We start from the raw sequence: 19342 nt of genomic DNA on the forward strand, positions 1-19342 counted from the left end.
GCACTAAAGATTCGAAATTTCAGTCATGTCACCTTAGGGGAAGTTAATTTTGATTTTTGTCTACAAAACCCAAGCACAAGATGCAACCACAGTAATAAAACGAGCTTGGAAAAACAGCATCTGGGGCTGATGAAAGAAATGCATTTGTCTCAGGGCAAGGGCTGAAATTGTGGAGCCAAGTGTTCTTAGGGAGAAACATGTCAATACTAAATCTTTGCACCAATCTTTGATGGACGTGCTGATCTTCAGGTCAACATGGGCGCACCCAGGCGACATACCGTGATAACTTATTTAAAAGGCAGCTGGCTTTTATAGATGGACTGTTCCATCAATTTTTAGATTTTCATTCTCAGAAATGTATTCTCTTATCAAAAACATTCAAAGAGTTCAATTATACCTTTTCTACAACAGATGAGACTGCAGAGTGGAGAAGGTCTGGGAATTAATTGTTCTTTGTTCTCAATTCTATGTGATATTCAGGCTCTGTAGAGACAACGAAATAACAGGATGTCAGACAGGTATGTTCGTTCTATTAGAGGAGGGGTCGGCAAAGTACTGCCCCATAGGCCAAACCTGGCCCATGGCCTGTTTTATAGTTTTATTGGAATACACCTACACACATTTGTTTACTTACTGTCTATGGCTGCTTTCACCCAGCAAGAGCAGGACTGAGTAGTCAGAACAAAGACCATGTGGCTTGCAAAGCTGAAAATATGAGCTCTCTGGCCCTCTACACACATCCATGCTGACCCCTTCATTGGAGAGAGGTGGCATTTGTCTTACTGCCTGATTGGATCATTTTTAGTGGGGACTACAGGAGTTCATGTGGGAGAGGCCCTCTGACTCACTTAAGACATCTGTATAGTTCAGATGGGTTAAAGAGAAAAAAACAGAAAAAAGGCAGAAAACAAGGCACAATCTCTAAGTGAGGACTTTAATGTGCTGAACAGTATTACTGATATGAAAAGCCAGGGTAATGATCCGAAGATCATTTTATGTTAAAAAAACAATCTCGTGCTTTGGCAACAGCCCACATCCCACCGACTTCCAAGGGGCTGACAGGGCAATCGCCTGACAGGCCCCCTGGGACTTTGGTGAGCACGGGTATTTCTCGTAAAGCCCCCAACCCGAGGAAAGGCACAAGAGGGGTGGGGAATGGGACACAAGGAAGGGGCTGGCTGGGGCTCAGAACTTCAGTGGGATGACAGGCCAGTATTTGGGCCGCTTTGTGTCGCAGTGCTTGTCAAAGCTCAGCTGCACTGCCGCCTCCATGGCCTGGATCTTGGCAGCGCTGTTGCCGTAGAGCCGCTTCATCTCAGCCTGACGCCGCTCGCCGGGCCTCTCGGCCGGGGTCTCCACTGAGCGGTGGCTGTGGCGGTACAGGTCGTGGTCCGCGTTCACGTAGTCCTCCAGGCGCTTGGCATCCAGCTGCTGCTGCCGCCCTGGGGACAGAATGACAGGAGGGAGGGTGCGGTGAGGTGGGTGCCTGGCTCCCTGGCACGTGCCTGCGCGCAGGCCCTGCACCACCATGTCACCGCCAGGGTCCTCAGAGTGCTGCCTACTTCTTGGGGGCTGTGCAATGGGAGGAGTGGCAGAGCCACCAGTGCACATACCACCGCTGTTATCAAACCTTTGCCAGTATCCCTGGACATACAGGAGAAAAACGAAACCTCCTGGGTTCCCTCTTTTCACCCTTGCAGCCTGGCCATGACCTACCCAGCGGGGCAGAGCTAGTGGGGCTGTTAGGTTTCAAAACCGTGCCAGGCCAGCAGGGAAATGAAATGCTTCCAGGCAAGTCCCGTGGTGCAAGCAGCAGTACTTCCTGCCACAAATGAGGTGGTGGGGGAAAGTCAGCCCCTGGGAAGGGGTACTGATTTTAGGTAATCTGGACAAGAGCAAGTGCTAGTAGCTACAGCATGGCAAGGACCATCCTGAGCCTTCCGCACATCCACACCACAAATCATACCAGAAGGTTAAGTGACTCAACATCTGCCAAGGTGAAGGAGCCTGCAAACGGAAGCCTTCTGGCTTCTAATCTTCCTGCAATATTAACAAATCTGCCACAGTGTGTCGACTTTCTCATACTGGATTTGACTTTCCACTTAACAGGTTAGTTTAGGCTAAAGCTCAAGTGATAGAGTTATATGCTTTTAATCCTATTAATTTCAATGGATTTCTGTAAGCAAGAAATATTTATTCAAATTACTCTTTTCTCTACTATAACAAGCCCTAATATCATAATCTTTATTTTTATGTAAACAAATAAAAATATCAATGAAACAATGCTGTATAAGGTAAAATTTAGCCAACTTACATGGATTTTTATAAGGGACTTGGTGAAGAAAAAAGAAATTGATAGAATGTACACATCTATATCTCCTTTGGCTACCAGGAGAAATGCTACTTAATAAGGAGTGATATGGTTTTAGCGGGAAAATAATGATCTAAATGGTGCTTTCCTTGTTAAAAAAAAGCAAAATGAAAGCTTAGCAGAGAGGAACACAAAGGTGAGCTGAAGCAAGCATGAAAAGAAAGATACTTAGTGTAGCTATGCATAGCCACTCTCATAAATCCTTTCTTTATAAGTAACACCTTAGAGTTGGAGGGAAATTTTATAAACTTAGAAACATTAAAAATGTGTATGCCCATTTCTGTCAGCCTATCTGCAGTTCATTTTTTACCTAAGGACATAATATGTGGATATGCCAAACGACTGCCAAAGAAGACAAATGCAATACAATTGTTACCTTATCCACGGAAAAGACATATATAATTCACTTACTGTGAAAGGCAGAATGAAACCAAAATAGTGGCCTAATACACAAATGAAAGGGAGGGGTGGTTAACAAGCATCTGTTTATGTTTGGTTTTGCTGCCAAATTTGAAACATCAGGATATAAACTGTTCAGCTTTCATGGGTGTTACATTTCCACTCCCCTCCATGCCCCTCAAAAGGCCTACTTCTGAAAAAGGCTTGGCATTTCCACATTAGCCAGGGACAACGGATTCCCTCAGCCACGTACGAGAGCCCTGGACATGGTACCAATCCTGGGGCTCTCACTTCTAGGGCCTGGAGGAACCAATCCTACCTGGGAGGCGGCTGTTTGGGGCCTTAGAGCCTCTGCATTTAGAGGGCAGTGATTCTCAGACCACAGTCCTTCTTACTCGCCAACTTGTCAAGACTATAATCAGCTTTACCGACAGACTTAGTGACACAACAGATGTTCAACTTCTTGTCTCCTTCTGAGCCCCTGAGCTCAGAAGTTTGAATAAACACTGGAAGCGTCACTCTTAATAAGTATTGCTCCCTGCTGTTAGGATATGTGAATTCAACCTTTTCACTTTGGTATCTTTATTTTTCTTTTCCTTTTAATTTAACATGGTTACAATCAAGCTTCTTTCTGCTACCCTTCTGACAGAAACGATCTTGCAGATATTCAACTGGTATAACAATTCTCCATCCAGAAATATATTCTTTTATTGTTGACATCTGAGGAGAAACACCATGTGCATACAAAGCATGGCCAGCAGGCAAGGAAGCCTGTGCAACTTTCCACATTCATACTCGGCATGTGTTCATGGGTTACACCACAGGGTTTCGGTTAATAAAGCTCACAATAGTGTAAAAACAAAAGAACCAAAGACACAGCCCTCTGCTCTCAAGTCTCTGCCTTCTCTCCTTCCCATCCAGGCTTCCTCATGAGAATGTAAGGCCCAACCCTTGTCCCCTCCCTGCCTTGCCCTCAAACACAGGCGTCAGGGGTGGGAGGCGCTCTGCTGTCCTGGCTCACCCCCGCCGCTGCCCCAATGCCTGCCACAAAGCAGGTGCTCGGGGAAGGATTGTGGAGGGTAGCTTGGACAAAGGCCATATATTATTTATTGTAAACAACTGTTTTCTTCCTGATGCTGTTAAAGAAAAATGATGACAACCCAGGGACAGGGTAACAGATGCTCAAATCTCAACAGGTGCTGGGAAGAGCTCCCTCCAGGAGGTTCCTCAGAGCCTCTGCTGCGGAGAGGCTGGGGGAAGGAGGGAGGGTGGGGGCATCAGTGAGTTGGGATCTGATCTTGTTCCCTTACATTTGCGTCTCTTTGCCTCTATTTACTTACATGATTTAAAAAAAATTCTAAGGCTAGACGACATATGGGAAAGCCAGTCAGCTTAAAACCAAGTACGCTCAGACCAGCTGGGCCCTGGAGGCCAGCGCGAGCAGCTGGAAGGACCTGCATGTACACCGATGGGACCAGGCAAACCTCAGCCGTTTGAAAGTCATCCGCTTACACTGTGTTCTGTTTATTGCTTCCTTCCCCCCAACGAAAGACAGGATTCTCAATCACAGGCCGTTTTCCTTCCTGTCAAAACAAGGTGAGGGCTCAGCCAAGCAGAGGGAGAATCATCTGACTGAAGCAGAGAAGCAGAACATCACGCTTCAGACACAACTGAAGAGGTGTCCTGGCATGGACAGGTTGGTCATTGTTCCTGAAAACAGCTGTGGGACTCAGTGTTATTAAGCACTTTTCTCTTGTAGGATATTTGGTCATGGGAATTTGTTTTAACACAAATTAGAGTATCTTTTTAGATACCAACTTTAAAACAGGGTTGTAGTGGGTTGAATAGTGTCGCTCAAAATTCATATCTACCTGGAACCTCAGAATGTGAGCTTATTTGGAAATAGGGTCTTTGCAGATATAATTAAGGGAAGGATCAAGATGAGATCATCCTGGCTTACGGTGGACCCTAAATCCAGTGAGTGTCTTTGTGTGAGAGACGCAGACACACAGAGCCATGGGGGGAAGCCATGTAAGCATGGAGGCAGTGGTGGCAGCAGTATTTGCCACGAGCCAGTGGATGCTGGGGGTCACCAGAAGCTGGAAGCAGCAAGGCCTTCGAGTCTTTGGAGGGAGTGTGGTCATGCCGACACCTTGATTTCAGACCTCAGCCCCCAGAACTGTGAGAACAAATTTCCATTGTTTGAAGCCACCCAGTTTGTGGTGATTTGTTACAGCAGGCCTAGGAAACCAATCCAAGGGTTACTATGCCTATTAGGTTAAAATAAGAAAAACTGCATTACGCTATTAGGAGAAACTTTACTGGATTCCATCTGGGTTCAGGATATATAACTTTGTTATTTTCACCTCCATCTATACATTTACATGATGTTACGAAGGTGGACTTACAGTCCATAAAGGAAGAAAAATCACGGGAAGTGACTTGGGCTGTAGAGGACCTGACATAGCAGGAAACAGCCTTTCAGTATTCCACAAATAAGCCCAAAGGCAGAGCATTTCAGAGGACAAAGTGCTAAGACAAATGAGTGACAAAGAATGTTATTTTTGCTCATTTTTCAAGAATGACATGTCTTTCTGATTATATTCTCTGCTATGTTGCCAGAGTTAAAGATCTTAGCACAACGAGATGAAAGCACCGACTCCAGCTTTACCACCAACGCCTCATTTCCGGCTTGTCAGCAACACCCCCGGAACAGAGGTGCTTGCCAGCAGCCTGGAGCCGTTCTGCTGGGTCTTCCATCCTTACCCCGCATCCCTCCCTCCATGACAAGCGTAATCCCCAAGTCGGTGGCCAGTCACCATTTTGACTTTTAGAATAAAAAGTCCCCCCTCTGTTCCATTTTCCTGCCCCTCCCTCCTTCCACTTTTCTATAGCCTTTCACACCTATCTTCTCACTGAGGGGCTTTCTGCACCTCTGAACATATGAACTAGATGAGACAAACACACGCGGCTACTCAATCACGACTAGACGACACAAACCACACTCAATCACTGTGATGCCCACTTTCATCTCAACTGATGGTTATTTATGACTAAAAAATGATACTTTTCTTATTTAACCTAACAATTAATGTTTTTCTTAAGAAATAAGTGAAAACACAGCTGACCTTTAAAGTTTCACAACTGCCTGCTTTCCCATAAGTAACATTACCACCGAAGTTTTATCTAACATAAACACCTCATTAGGAAATGATGACATAGGACATAATCAAAAGCATGCCTGTTCCCACTGCACAAAATGAGTTCCTCATTTATCCTACTTGTTTTATCATTAAAATATGTTAAATTAGAGATTATCTGGAAGAGTCGAGATCACAAACAAGAACATGCTGTCCTGTCTGAAGGATTTTATCCTAAGGAAATACTAAATAAGACTCAGATGATGACAAATTATATATAACATCTCTGTTTCTGTGGAAGTGAATAATACTGAAAAGCTAAGCCTCTCAAGTTTAGCTATATTTTTCCTTGCTAGTAGCATTTTATTAAATTCTGTGTTCTCTAAATGATTCATATTCAAAGTTGAATTTGCCCTTACTGAGTAAGTAGCTTCCAGCGGCTCAAATAGCAAAACAAAGCAATTTTAACCAAGTAGTCACACTACTCAGGTCCCTTATCACTATTAAGACATTTCCCAACTGTGTACGTAACTATACCTCTATGAACATTTCTAGTGAAGGTAATGGATTGGGAAACACCACGGGCATTCATATTACTTACATCTGAATTCCATGCTTCATTACCGCTCAAAGGAACATGTATTCATCCTACACACCATCAAAACTGCTGGTGTAAACAATAAAGCTGGTGAACGGCTGCCTGTTATTTCTGGTGGTGCATGGTCAAGCCCTGGAAGAGTGTTCTTACCCTTGCCAGACAATTCTCGTATCTCCTAGGGACCTGATAATGCCTTCTGCAGGACACAAAATCATCAGAAAAATCCCGGGACAAGTAGATTTCAATTATGGTACAACTACACATTTAAAAGGTACAAAGAAGCAGAAGCATAGTGTGTTTATTAGTGCTGTTATTAGTAATATGGAAGTGGGTTCATTTTTCCATGTATTTTACTATATTAAGTTATATTAAGCAGGAATGCCCTTGAAATGAACTCAAGTTGTGTTAACGACTACTTCAACAAAATTGTGATAATGACTAAATTTGAAGGTATTAAAACTTAAATTCTTCTGTGTTTTAAATATTCTAAATCAATTTAAAAGTTTGAAAGGTGCAGAGCAGGAATATATGACTTTTTTGGAAGCCATAGGACATCTTTACTAAAAATATGCAGAATTTCAATCAACCACTAATCAAAACAAACGTATCACAGTAAAGTCAGTTTACGGTTAATAATCCACATTAAAGGAGGAGTATTTTAGCAACTAGCCATAACCACCAAACTTTCTTGGGCAGCGACTTCCTATCAAGCACTGTTCTATAACTTTTCTCTTATTATCTCATTTGATCTTCCTAATTACCACTCCAACAATTAGGATCCCCATTTCACAGATAAAGAGACTGAGGCACAAAACAGTTAGGGCAGGTGCCCCACAAGAGGATAAGACTCTCCAGCCAGTAAGTGGTGGATCTAGGCTGGAGCCCAGGGATTTCAGCAGGCCCACTACAGCTGCCTCTGTTGATATTCCTAGCAATAATGTAAATACTGGGGAGGAGGGTTAAAGGTGGAAGTTGTAAGGGTTTTCATAAAACTCCCTTTTTTGCTGGTTTGCTGTCTAGAGAACAGTGAAATAAACGTGGACCACGTTTCTTCACAGCGAAGGCAAGACCTGTGCAGTTCACTGTATATCCCACTCACAGGCTGCATTTGGGAACAAAGAAAATTCTCACAGGGTGATTGCATTAGTTTCCTCAGGCTGTGGTAACAAAGTGCCGCAAACTAGGTGGCTTAGAACGACAGAAATGTACTGTCTCCCAGGTTGGAGGCCAGAGGCCAAGATCAAGGCATCAGTTGGCCATGCCCAGTCTAAAGGCACTCAGAAAGGTCTGTTCTAGGTGTCTCTCCTAGCTTCTGGTGGTCGCCTGGCTTGTGGCAGAACTTGTCTTCACATGGCCGCCTCCCCGGGTGCACATCTATCTCCGTGTCCAAATTTTTCCCTCTTTATAAGGACACCAGTCATAATGGATCAGTGCCCACCCTAATGACCTCATTTTAACTTGACTGCTTCTGTAAAGACCCTATTCAAATAAGGTCACACGCTGAGGTCTAGGTTAGGAGTCGAACAAATCTTTTTTAAAGGGATGCAATTCAACCCACAACAGGGATGATAATAGTACAGTTTGGAGCCTTTTAGTAAACTAAGCATAGTTAGGAATACTATCAAACTAACTATGAAGTTCATCAAGTTTTTAAAGCACTCACAGCCTAGCTCACTTCATAAAATGTGCCATAGAACCATAGCAAATTTGGCACTTTCTGGGATATTTGAAAGCCTTTGATCAAAGGAATGCTCATAATTAATACTGAAATACTTCATTCATTCATCATAATAATATTAAGTGCCAGGCACAACTTAGCAGGTAATTTTCGTGACTTTTTGGTGTTTTTTTTTACCTAACTAGAATTCTATCTGACAAAGGTAAGAGGGAAGAACAGGGACGGTTCTTAGCCATCACTGTAGCTAAACTGCTTACCCCAGAAGGATCCGTTTCATTATTTTATTTTCATTTCATTCATACCTGTTTTTTTATTAAATAATGATGTCAAGTTTATTTTACATTAGCAGGTAATTCAAAATGGCTTCTTAGGTGGCTGGGGTTTGCTCCTGACCTTAATTACAACTTCTTTCATAAGAGTAGCAATCTCTGGTGGGAAAAACATGTTATTCTACCTTCTGCTAAGAACAACAGAAACAAGCCCTATTTTCACAGTTTCTTTTTTAAAAGCTCTAACAAACAGCATGCCAGCCAAAGGTGGACATGCGTCAATGACTATACTCCCTAGGTGCGCTGTATACTTTTAAATGAGACTAATTGTTACTTCTACGTGTTCTGCAAAAAGGTAAAATTTATTTCTGGAGATCAACTGTGTTTAATAGAAAGTACTGTTCTCAAAATACTTGTTTGGATATGCTTTCTAATAATGCATCAAAGAATTCAACAGTTTAATCAAAAGAAGGGAGGGAAGAATCACAGGTAGGCACTCTGGGCATTGTACTTTATACAAAGCTGGCTGCTCAGTTTCCGGTACCCAGCAGAGATCAGTATATGCTAGCCCACTGTTAGGAAAATATAGATCATAAGGATGGAAATGAAACTTGCCTACTCCCAGGCTGCTATGTTTCTGTTTATAAGAAAATTCCAAGTAAAGTATCACATAATTAGAACTCAATAAAAATATTGAGACTAGATACTGGTTAATTTAAAAGGGAGAAAAGTATTTACGTCTGTTAGAGACACTTAAAATGCAAAGGGTCTGGTGAATCTTAAGAGGAAGGCAAGCACAAGTGGCAGTTTTAGTTCTCTTAGCAAGTTAGGAAGAAATTAAACACAATTCCTGCCTTCCCACTGAAGGAAGCACAGGAAGTGGTGTCAGCTGGGTACCACGGAACAAGTCAACTGACCTTCTTAGGGCTCACTTTCCTCATCTATAAAATGGGTGTAATACCTTGAGGGACTGTGGCAGAGATTAGGGAACACATGCATGTACACACTCGCATACACATGCACCCCATTTGGTGGAGGGTCTAACACTCAATAAATGTAGAGGCACTGTTAGGATAAGCTTTGTTCTAGAACTGAAAGCAAGCCCTGTATTAAAACAACTCTGGAAACTAATAGAACTGAGGTGCAACATCACCATACCTTTTCCCAGGCTTAGGACTGGATCTAGAATATTGTCAAGGAGTTATAAAATGACTTTAAAGATTAGGGAAGAAAACAATGCAGAAGGCAGGGCAGGAAAGGGAAGCACGTGGAGACAGGCCTGCACTTACGTCGCTCTTCCTTGTGCCTTTCGGTCTCTGCAAAGTACTGGCGGAGCTCCTCGGTGATCTCCATGTTGCTCAGGTCGCATTCCACTCCCCCATCTGACTCGCTCTCCATCTCGTCCTCTGCTAGCCAAGCTTGGTCTCTTCTTGTGCTGTCACGTGGATGCTGCCTGGCTCTTCGGGGACCTGAATGCCCATAGCGTGAGTTCTGAGAGGCCAAGTGATGGTCATAGGAGGACTGAGCAGATCTACCCTTGTAGGCATAAGAGCTCTGGGGAAGAGCTGAGGGAGAGAGGGGCCACAGGCAACTGAAATAAGACTCCACGGCCTTCTGATAGGCGTTCTGGTGCCTTCGCATCCAAGCCATGGCTTGATGATAATGCTGCCAGTATCTTGCATACACCGGATGAGAAAACCAAGCCTCAGTAATTTTCGATGATGATGCCTACAAAATGAAGGGAGGCATAGGCTAGATGCCACACAGTTCTAACAAGAGAAATCCTCAAATGTTTAATCAACTAACCAACAGGTATTTACTGAGCATCTCCTAAATAGCTACTCTACATCTGGAAGCTACTGAGCCAAAGAGAATACAGGACAGGTCCATGCCCACAATGTGCAAATGGATGCACATTTGCTCTGAAGTATGTGTACATGAGGTACGCACAGGACAATTAGTTTAAGATTAAGGCCATTATAAAGTAGGGACACAGGCTAAGAACTATTATTTTTAGTTAAGATGCAGGGAGATTATGGACCCAAAGTCTATCACCTTGGCCTTCTCTGTCCACTGTAATTCAGTGACTAGTTCCAAGTTAGAAAGGGCCTGCCAAGAACCACATGGACTAAAAGCATGATATTCTCTGGACTCTCTCTCCCTCTCTGCCCCCTAAATACCTGCTGGGCTGGCCTACTCCTCAGTGCCTTTTAGTTTTCTGACTTACTTCTTTGGTCTTCTCCATTATACAATGAGAACATGAAGACCACAAAGGCTAAAATTTACCTTTTTCTTTAATGAGTTAAAAAAAAACACAACTTACCTTTGTTGCCATCTCTGAGTATGAATATCCAAATGGGCACTGAAGCTAGGAAAGAACAAGCAAAGCACAAACATCAGGTGAGTACAGGGGGCGACACTCAGGGAGGGCTATTCTCTGGTTTGCAGAGCAGCTCCTCAAAGGTTGCTTCTTCCCAGTACCATGCCTGATCTTCATGCAACATGCCAGCATAGGGCCCTGGCACGGATTAGACTTTGTGGTCCAAATAGGAGGGATCCTCTTAAGTATGATTAAGTGGCTCAAAGGACACTGCATTTTTCAAGTACTTGTTTCCCTATTGAAAACAAAGTCTATGGAAAGAACCATATAAACAGTTAATAGTTAAGTATGAATATACAAAATAATATACAGAACATGAATAAAAGTGTTCAACTTCTACTTTTAATTTACTAATCCATAACCCAGGCTAATACCTATTTAAATTAACTCTGGAAGTCCCTGAGGCTTGACTAGAATAGAATACATTTGGCCAACTTACTACTTAATTTTTTCTCTTAATATAAGTTCAGAAGTTGAGAGCTACTAAAATGCCAGCCTATACCAGAATGTAGTTAAAAAAATATCCTAAATTGCAAGAGCATTTAAGCACCTGTGAGATGAAACCACTAATATAATGTGATGTGGAGCAGCTACTTGAGTTCTGAAACTTTGGAAATCAAATACTGAAGGAGACCTATTTTTTCTTACTAAATTGTAGGGCAGAATTGAAAAACCTCCCCAAGCCTTAGGAAATAAGCTTGACTTATTCTGTAATCTCTATCAGATGTTTTGCTATGCTTAATGTGGAAAACAGAGATGCTAAATTGATCACATCTTTTAACATTTAGCCAAAAGAGAACCATTCACTTTCTTTTTAAATATAATAAGCTTTCAAATAGGGTATTTCCAAGAGGGTGGACATGACCTTCTGTACATTTACCTGAAACTTAGCTCACACTTCCTGTTCCCTAGTCTAAATTCAGAAACACACACACATGCAGTGAATGTAAACTGGAAAAAAAGCTAACAAATGCAGTGAAAATGTAAGTGTAAATTAAGTTCACATTACTTTAAAACTATAATTTAAAGGTTTAAAACATGAGCAATGATCTGAAGACCTGGCTTACTGCTATGTGCTTTACAGGTTACTGAAGAGATATAAAACAGTCAATATAATTAAGGGGCTAACCAGCCAGAGAAATAAAGCTACCACAAATGAAATTATGATAGAAATCAGTACATACTTGAGTGCTAAACTGTTAGGTGCAGTCTTTAAGTGGCTAATGCATTCTAGCCAGGTTTCAGATTTCTATCACTGAAATGTGAATAGCTTTCTGAGAGCCGGCAGCACATAATGACATTAATGTGAACTCTATGTGTACCTTAATCAAATTTGTTTTAGAGATTAACAAGTAGCATAGGAATTAAATTAGAAAAGTCTACAAGACATCTTCTGGAAATTAAGAGTTTTGAATCCAGACTTCTATGCCTTATACAATGTACTTAGAACCAGATCAATGTAAGTATTTTCCCAAACTGGGAAATCTGACAGCTTCAAATACATAAAAAATGTTATTGTGGCTGAACACTACTGTAGACCTGGGAAAACCCTGTTTTTATTTATAACTGGGAAAATCACGCCTGGCTTTAAAGGTAGCAGTACCAACATTCTGAAAATGCACAAGATGGCTTATGAGAGGTTCCACTTCGCTGAGCTAGAAGTTTAGGCACGCGCAATAAAGCAGACAACTATTTAAGAGGTTCAAATGTAATCCATCATGTTCACCAGGCTGCTCAGATGTCAATGGCTGTAATTAACAAGGGGGAGGGAGTGCGAATTTGAGGAGAGGCTACTTATTTATGCTTTGATTCAGTAATTCGACAGAGGGGCTGCCATGTTACACTGCCTCAGAGACCATGCCAGGCACATCCTGAGCACTTTTGCAAGAAAGCAGCCAGGAGAACAAGCTGAGATGGCTGAAGAAAGGCACAGCTGGAGTTTGGACCAGAAGCATCTTGCACTCAGCCTGGAATGCTGCTGACTATAAAGTGAAACAAGTAATCACCAAAGGAGCTGGACTCTTTTAAGACCTAGGCTATTAAGGAAATAGGAATTTATATTAATGATGGAATACATACAACTTTGTCACTTGATTTTCGTCTCATTATGCTTTCCTCATTGTTTGGGCCACTGGGACACTTATAATCAAATCTGCTGCCAATCCTCCAGCAAGTTTAGAGTCCTAGGGCTGTATGTCGAATATGTTTGCTTCAACCTTGGCTTTATTATTTTCCTGCCCTAAATTCCAAAATCTATATATCCTATCCTTTCACATTTTAAGTATTTTTAAGATTCCTAAAATCTTACAGATACTCAACTAAAAATAGTTTGAATGAATGACAAATAATCTCTTAGAAATCAAATAAGGTATAGAAAAACCCGTCTAAAGGAAGAGCAGCTTGCATATGGCTTTATTATTATTAGCTTGCTATTTCCATTGCTACTCTTTGTATTTTATGCCAGCAAATTTTTTCTGTAAAGGGCCAATAGTAAATATTTTGGGCTTGTGGGCCACATATGGTCTCTGTCACATATCCTTCATAGATATTCTTGTTTTTTTTTTAATTTGTAAAAAATCTTTAAAGATGTAAACACCATTCTTAGTGCCTCAGAGAAGTACAAAAACCAAACCAGGCCACTACTTGCCCACCTGTTTTCTGTTAATCCATTATGAAGCTGTATAGACTCTGCCCTCAATACGCTGAACACCCTAATTGTTCCTCACTTTCTCTGGGAAATCAGTGGAGGAACCTCGTTGTTCTCATGCCCTGCATAAATGATTAGGCTCAGAAGACACTAGTGGAAGCAAGACAACTGTGATTAGGACCAACAGCAATCTCGACGACCAGTTCCCACTACTTGGGACAAAAGAATTGTCTCCAGGATGAAATAAGGAAATTGAACCGTTTCTTAAAGATCTACACAGACATTTGAAGACTTAATTAAAAAATGAACAAATTCCTGCAAAACAGTATCAATTGTCAGGGCTTAGAATGCAGATATAGCACCCTGACTTCCGGCTGAGCCTGTAGTGGCTGCCAGGTGCTGGACGGCAACCCCACCAGGGCCAGGGGGGGGGGGCAGCAGGAGAGCCGCGAGCGCCTCCCTCCGTGGAAGAAGGCACACACATCCTTCCCCGCTAACCACTCAGCTGGCTCATGCGAGGTGAGAACCTCTTGTAAAAACGGGTCCTATAAACTTTTTAAAAGCTGGTACCCTTTCCACACAGAGCTTAAGGAAGGACCTGATAAAAATGCCTGAATGGGTTTCTGAAAAGCCAACATTAAAATAACTCTAGACAGTAAAGTAACACTTTCTGACACCACCGTCATTTCAGAGAAAAGCTTATGGTTGTGGCAGCTTTAGAAGCCTTTCAGTGGCCTGTAATTTTGTCTTCCAGTCCCCACCTGTCTGGGAGTGTTCCTCCTCTTTCACAGGACACGTCTTCATGGGCTCAACAGCAGCTTTTCTCCCAACGGGATGAAAGATGAGATGGAGATCGGCAATGTCGGGGCGGGCCGCGATCCACAGCACTACCAACTGGGCGGCCCCCACCCCCACCCCCAGCCAGCACAATGGCCAACAATCGCTGCCCAGCTGAGCCGGGCCAGCACACAGACCGAATTCATTGTCTGTCCTCAAACACCCGAGCAGGAAGGGAAAAAAACAGCGTTGAGGTCATTCACGAAACACTGCTGAAGCCCAACGGCAAGACGGTGCCTCCAGAGTCTTGAACCATGCATTTCCCATACATTCCCTTTCTTAAAAAATGCACTAATTCTTCAATGAATCTGCTTTTTAAATGCATAAGCATGCATGAAGAATAACAGACAAGAGTTTTGTAGTTTTCAATAGATAAACTGTGACTATTTCCATCAAGTTATTAAAAAATTCCACAGGTAATGTGGCTTTGCTGAAAGGTAGTGACCCTGTATTTCTTTTACTGCATATTCACACGCTTGTTAGGTATAGGATTGAGGATGTGTCATAGCAACCAATAAATAAAATAAAAACCCAAAGTCCCCTCAAAAAGATACTGTATATACTCTAAGTGGATTTTCCTCTCTATCCTCCTTTCCCACTAGTATTCTGAAAATCACACACATGAAAACTCACTTGTTTTGATTTTTGCATAGAAACACATTATAAGTCAATCATGAAATAAGTTATGCTGGCTAAGGTCTGGAAAGTCAAACCTTTCCAGTAAGGCTCTCACTGATTTGGTTCTCTGAGCCAAGCAGATAATTTGGGGGGATCTAATTAGGCCTTCAGTACACCCTGTTTCAAGGCGAAAGGAAAGGGGTCTGTAGGGACTGCAGAAAATAAATGAAGGCGTGGTGAGAAATCTGAGTTTCATAAATTAAATCATATGCAGCTCGAAGGGATTTCTTTCCTATCAGAGAAGATGTCTTCCAATAATAATGCACACACTGGTAGGGACTTCGTCAACTAAGATGAATAATAAAGTGAGGTTTTTTGAGAGCATTGCTTCCTAGTCTGCAGCCCCAGATGCTTGATGGCAAGTTCATCAGGCATGCTGCTGCCCCCAGGGGCTCCCTTTCGTGGCTCTCATGGTCCCTGCTTAGAGATTTAGACCTAAAAGAAGGCTCTGGTCTGGACAGGCTTCTTCCACCCTCAGGAGTCAACGCTCTCAATCTCTAAGTGTGCGTGCGACTGTGTTCAGAAAGCCCTCACCTCTCTGCTTGTAATGATTAAACTGATGGGCAAGGGCACAAAAATCAGAGTTTTATTTCCTTTTCATTCCCTCAACCCCACACCCCAATTTACTCTCTTGTGGATGTTGAAATAAGTGTGTCACACAGGAGGCATAGCATGGTGGAGGAGAAAGACTGAAAGGTTGTAGTTAACTCTTTTTTAAATACAAATAACATTCCACCCACAGAACAGCATTGCTTTAAGTGGTCAGCAAGGGAGATGGATTCATTTGCAAGTTCCAAATCCCCATGTAATTTCAGAATTAGAAGTGAAATATGAGGCCGCTCAAAAACAGAGTTACCCTCTGATTCAGGTACACAACAGGCAATGGGACAGCTGGAAACTGGGATAACTGGGATGGACACAGTAATACTACGTCTCAAAAGAGGAAACGTAAGTTCACTTCATGGCAAGTGCACCTCTATTGCACAGGAAAACCTAGCGTGATCATAAAGGAACAAGGCTTCAACAGGCAGGTTATGCATGTTAAGAGCATATCAGCAAAAAGCACGTCTAGTTTAAAGTGGTTAATGAAAGGGTATCTCACCGCGACCCTCCTTACCCCAGAATGACTGGGGAGACACAGGCCCCGCAAGAGGTGTTATTATCTGAAAGAGAAAATGGCTGCCCCCAGAGAGAGGGAGCAGCAGCTTGTGGGTGAGGAAGCGCGTTTTTAAGGAGCAGGGGTAGGGTGTGTTCTGCATTGGTGATTGGATCTTAAGGGGTGGGCAACCACCTGGTTGGTGGTGATTGGATCTTAACAGGTGGGGATCTTAGTGTGCCAGAATTTGCCTTCAGTTAAGACCACCAGTAGATTTCAGGAGCCTCATTTCAAGTTTTACTTCTGTAAAGTATAAATGACATACGCAGTCTTTTCACATTAGTTGTTCTCTTCTGAATTCACACAGCACTCACTATGACCCACTCATTTGGGCATTTAATCAATTACTTGAAGGCATGGATTCTGCAATTACTTTTAAATTTCGTATTTTCCTCCCAGCATAAAAATCATAGCTAATATTTTCCTGCCCTTGGACGCTGTTTAGATTGTCTACCGTTTCCTGATAACAGTTTCTCCTCCTGCCTTCACCCTCCCTTAAATCACTGAGGAGCTAGTCACTCAAATAACTGAGTATAATGCTCCAAATCTTTTCTGGAAGCAGATGTTTAAATACATTAGTATGTTTTCTCAGATATTTCCAATTCATCTGACCTTTAACCAACTACAGTTATGCTCCTTTTTCACTTGTTCAACTGTTCTGTAGCTGGATTTCCTATTGGAGAGGAGTTCTAAATTCTGCACCTACCTGTAATTCCTCCAGCTTAACACTCTAGCCATCATGTTCAATTTCCCATTTTTCTTGTCTAGGCCCATCCCTAAACGTTGGGTCCTGAAAAACAGTATAATCCTTCACCATCTGTAGAACAGTTTTAGAATGAAAATTCCTCTCTGGAGCTTTACTTTGTAATATTTTCCCAGCACAGCGACGAACCCAAAGGGGATTTGTACACCTTACCACGAACTTACCTTCAGTTATGCCTATCCCCAGTCACTAACTGACAATCTTTTATGATAGTTTCTATTCGCATTGCCGTCCCAAAGGGGCTGTTACTTTTATAAACCGTATTGGTATAAATTGTATTTTTAAAGGTTATCCCCACCTCACAATGCATAGGGAACCCATAAAATAACCCCAGAGGAGTCCTGTTATTAATATTTGGTATAGACTTTCAAATAATGTTCTGACTTAACGTGCAAAACAGTTGAATATGGAATTGAGCCTGTAAAACAACTTTAAAAATCATTCCTGAAAAAAATAAAATTGTTCAGAAGCGTCTGATCTGTACGAAGTACTCAGGATTTCGGAGCTAAATGGTACTCTGGTTCAACTACATGGCTTCCGGTTCAACTCCCTTAACTACTGAGGAAGAACAGTGGGCGAAGGCTTTCTCTACCTCAAGCAAGGCGCGTAAAAGCCCACAGGTGCCAAGTGTGCAGATAACTTCCGCAAAAATTCTGACCTCTCTCACAGGGAAGAGAAGGAAAACCCCTATTTTTGAATAGAAGGGCTCAAATCCTAGACATCTCTTTAGGATGAGGCTGCCCTGAGCGATCTTCTGTTCAGAGACTGGGCTGGATGGGCAAAGTCCGAATTCTCCTTCCAGACCTAGCTTAATTAACAGTGTTACTCAGCATGTCAGCGCCACATGGGGAGCTTTAATAAAAATACCGATTCCTGGGCTCCACTTCCAGAGGTGCGAATTTAATTGGTCTGGGATGGGGCCCGGGCATTAGAATTCTTAAAAGTCACCCAGCGGTTCTGACGCACAGCACAGCTGAGAGCCTCTGGAACCAGTCCCCTCTCACAATTAACCAGCAACTAATTAGGAGTCTCGTGGGCCCCTGGCCGCACCTTTTGCTGCGGGATGACGGTAACTACAACAACGTGACGGTCAAGCCCTGGGCTCTCTCGGCCTCAGAGGAAGCCAGGCTCCGGGGCCTCCAGGCCCTTCCCTCACTCCCCAAGGGAAACCCAGCCGTCCCCGGAGTCACCTCGTGGACGCGGAGCCTGCAGATCCCCAGCGGTGGGCGAGCAGAGCTTTATTTCCTTTAGGGTACTGAAGGGTACTGAGCACGAGGACCTGTTAACCTGGCAACTGAAAGCGAGTTTCCGGCGCGGATCCTGTGACGCGCACGCCGGCAGTTCCCTACGTGCCGCCCTGACGTCACGTCGCGCGGCGATCTGCGTCACGTGGGGACCTGGGGAGAGATGAGGATCCGCCTCCCCGGGGGCAGTGTGGGGATGGCGGTGGGAAGGCCGTGGGAAGGCAGGGAGATGGCGGTGGTCGGGGGGTGGGGAGGCGGGGAGAGGGCGGGGGGAGCGGGGAGGCGCGGAGAGGGCGGGGCGGGGAGAGGGCGCGGAGGCGGGGCGGGGAGAGGGCGCGGAGGCGGGCAGGCGGGGAGAGGGCGGGGCGGCGAGGCTGGTGGCCGGGTGCAGCTCCCGGATCCGGGCCTTGGGTGGGGGGACCTGGGGCCGCGGCGGGTCGGATGGCTGTGTTTACGCAGATGGGTGTGGCGAGACAGGGAGACGAGGGTCGTTTTTGCACAGCCCCCGTGTCCGCACCAGTTCCTTGGCCTTTAACTTTTCGCCCTCCTCGCAACTCTGATTTTCGTTCTCTCCTAGTTAGGCTTTCTTTAAAAAACAACAACACAACTAACATACACAGTGGTCGTGGCCCAGGGGTTAGACGTACAGGCTTTGTAACTAAAGGCACCGGATCTGAGTTTGCGACTGTAGCGCTTAGTTTATTAACCCCTAGAAACCTCAGGTTCTCACCCGTAAGATGTAAATAATACCTAGTGCACAGTGCCTGGTGCGTTACAGCGAACAAAAAATAGTACCTTTTAACATTTTTATCACAGTCATTATCAGCAATGTCTGACCAGTTATCACAGGATTTGTTTATAACCAAGCATAAGCCACTCGAAGTCTAAGTGGCATATTTCTGGGGGTTGATTTTGCAAACTGCTGCAAAAACCTTAAAAGGGGGCATACTTTCGTCTAGAATTTCCACTTCTGGGAATTTATTCCAAGGAAAAGTAAATACAAACCGGATGTTTATTGCAGAATTGTTTTAAAAAGTGAAAACTGGGAACAAATGCCTTGTAAGAGGATATGGCTAAGTCAATTAGACTATTATCAATGGTGTGGACATTATCACAATGTTATTACCTTTAACAAGTATGTACTGGATGCCTAATACATACACCTCAAGTATTATTCTGTCT

The 19342-nt window shown here is 43.4% G+C and overlaps 1 protein-coding gene across 2 annotated transcripts; it reads right to left on the minus strand.

Moving 5' to 3' along the window:
• Positions 1–920: 920 nt before the first annotated feature.
• Positions 921–18262, minus strand: GEMIN8 (gem nuclear organelle associated protein 8). 2 transcript variants are annotated; one of them, XM_036912949.2, is made up of 4 exons: positions 18107–18262; positions 10779–10823; positions 9745–10183; positions 921–1442 (listed from the first exon to the last, which is right to left on the minus strand). In XM_036912949.2, exons 2-4 carry the CDS (start codon positions 10788–10790, stop codon positions 1186–1188), a joined length of 708 nt encoding a protein of 235 aa, XP_036768844.1. In that variant the 5' UTR covers positions 10791–10823; positions 18107–18262; the 3' UTR covers positions 921–1185. The 2 variants fall into 2 exon arrangements, with proteins under 2 accessions (XP_036768844.1, XP_036768845.1); XM_036912950.2 differs by lacking the exon at positions 18107–18262 and adding an exon at positions 17967–18092.
• Positions 18263–19342: the final 1080 nt, after the last annotated feature.

The sequence above is a fragment of the Manis pentadactyla genome, chromosome X, assembly GCF_030020395.1.
Source record: "Manis pentadactyla isolate mManPen7 chromosome X, mManPen7.hap1, whole genome shotgun sequence".
NCBI lineage: Eukaryota > Metazoa > Chordata > Mammalia > Pholidota > Manidae > Manis > Manis pentadactyla.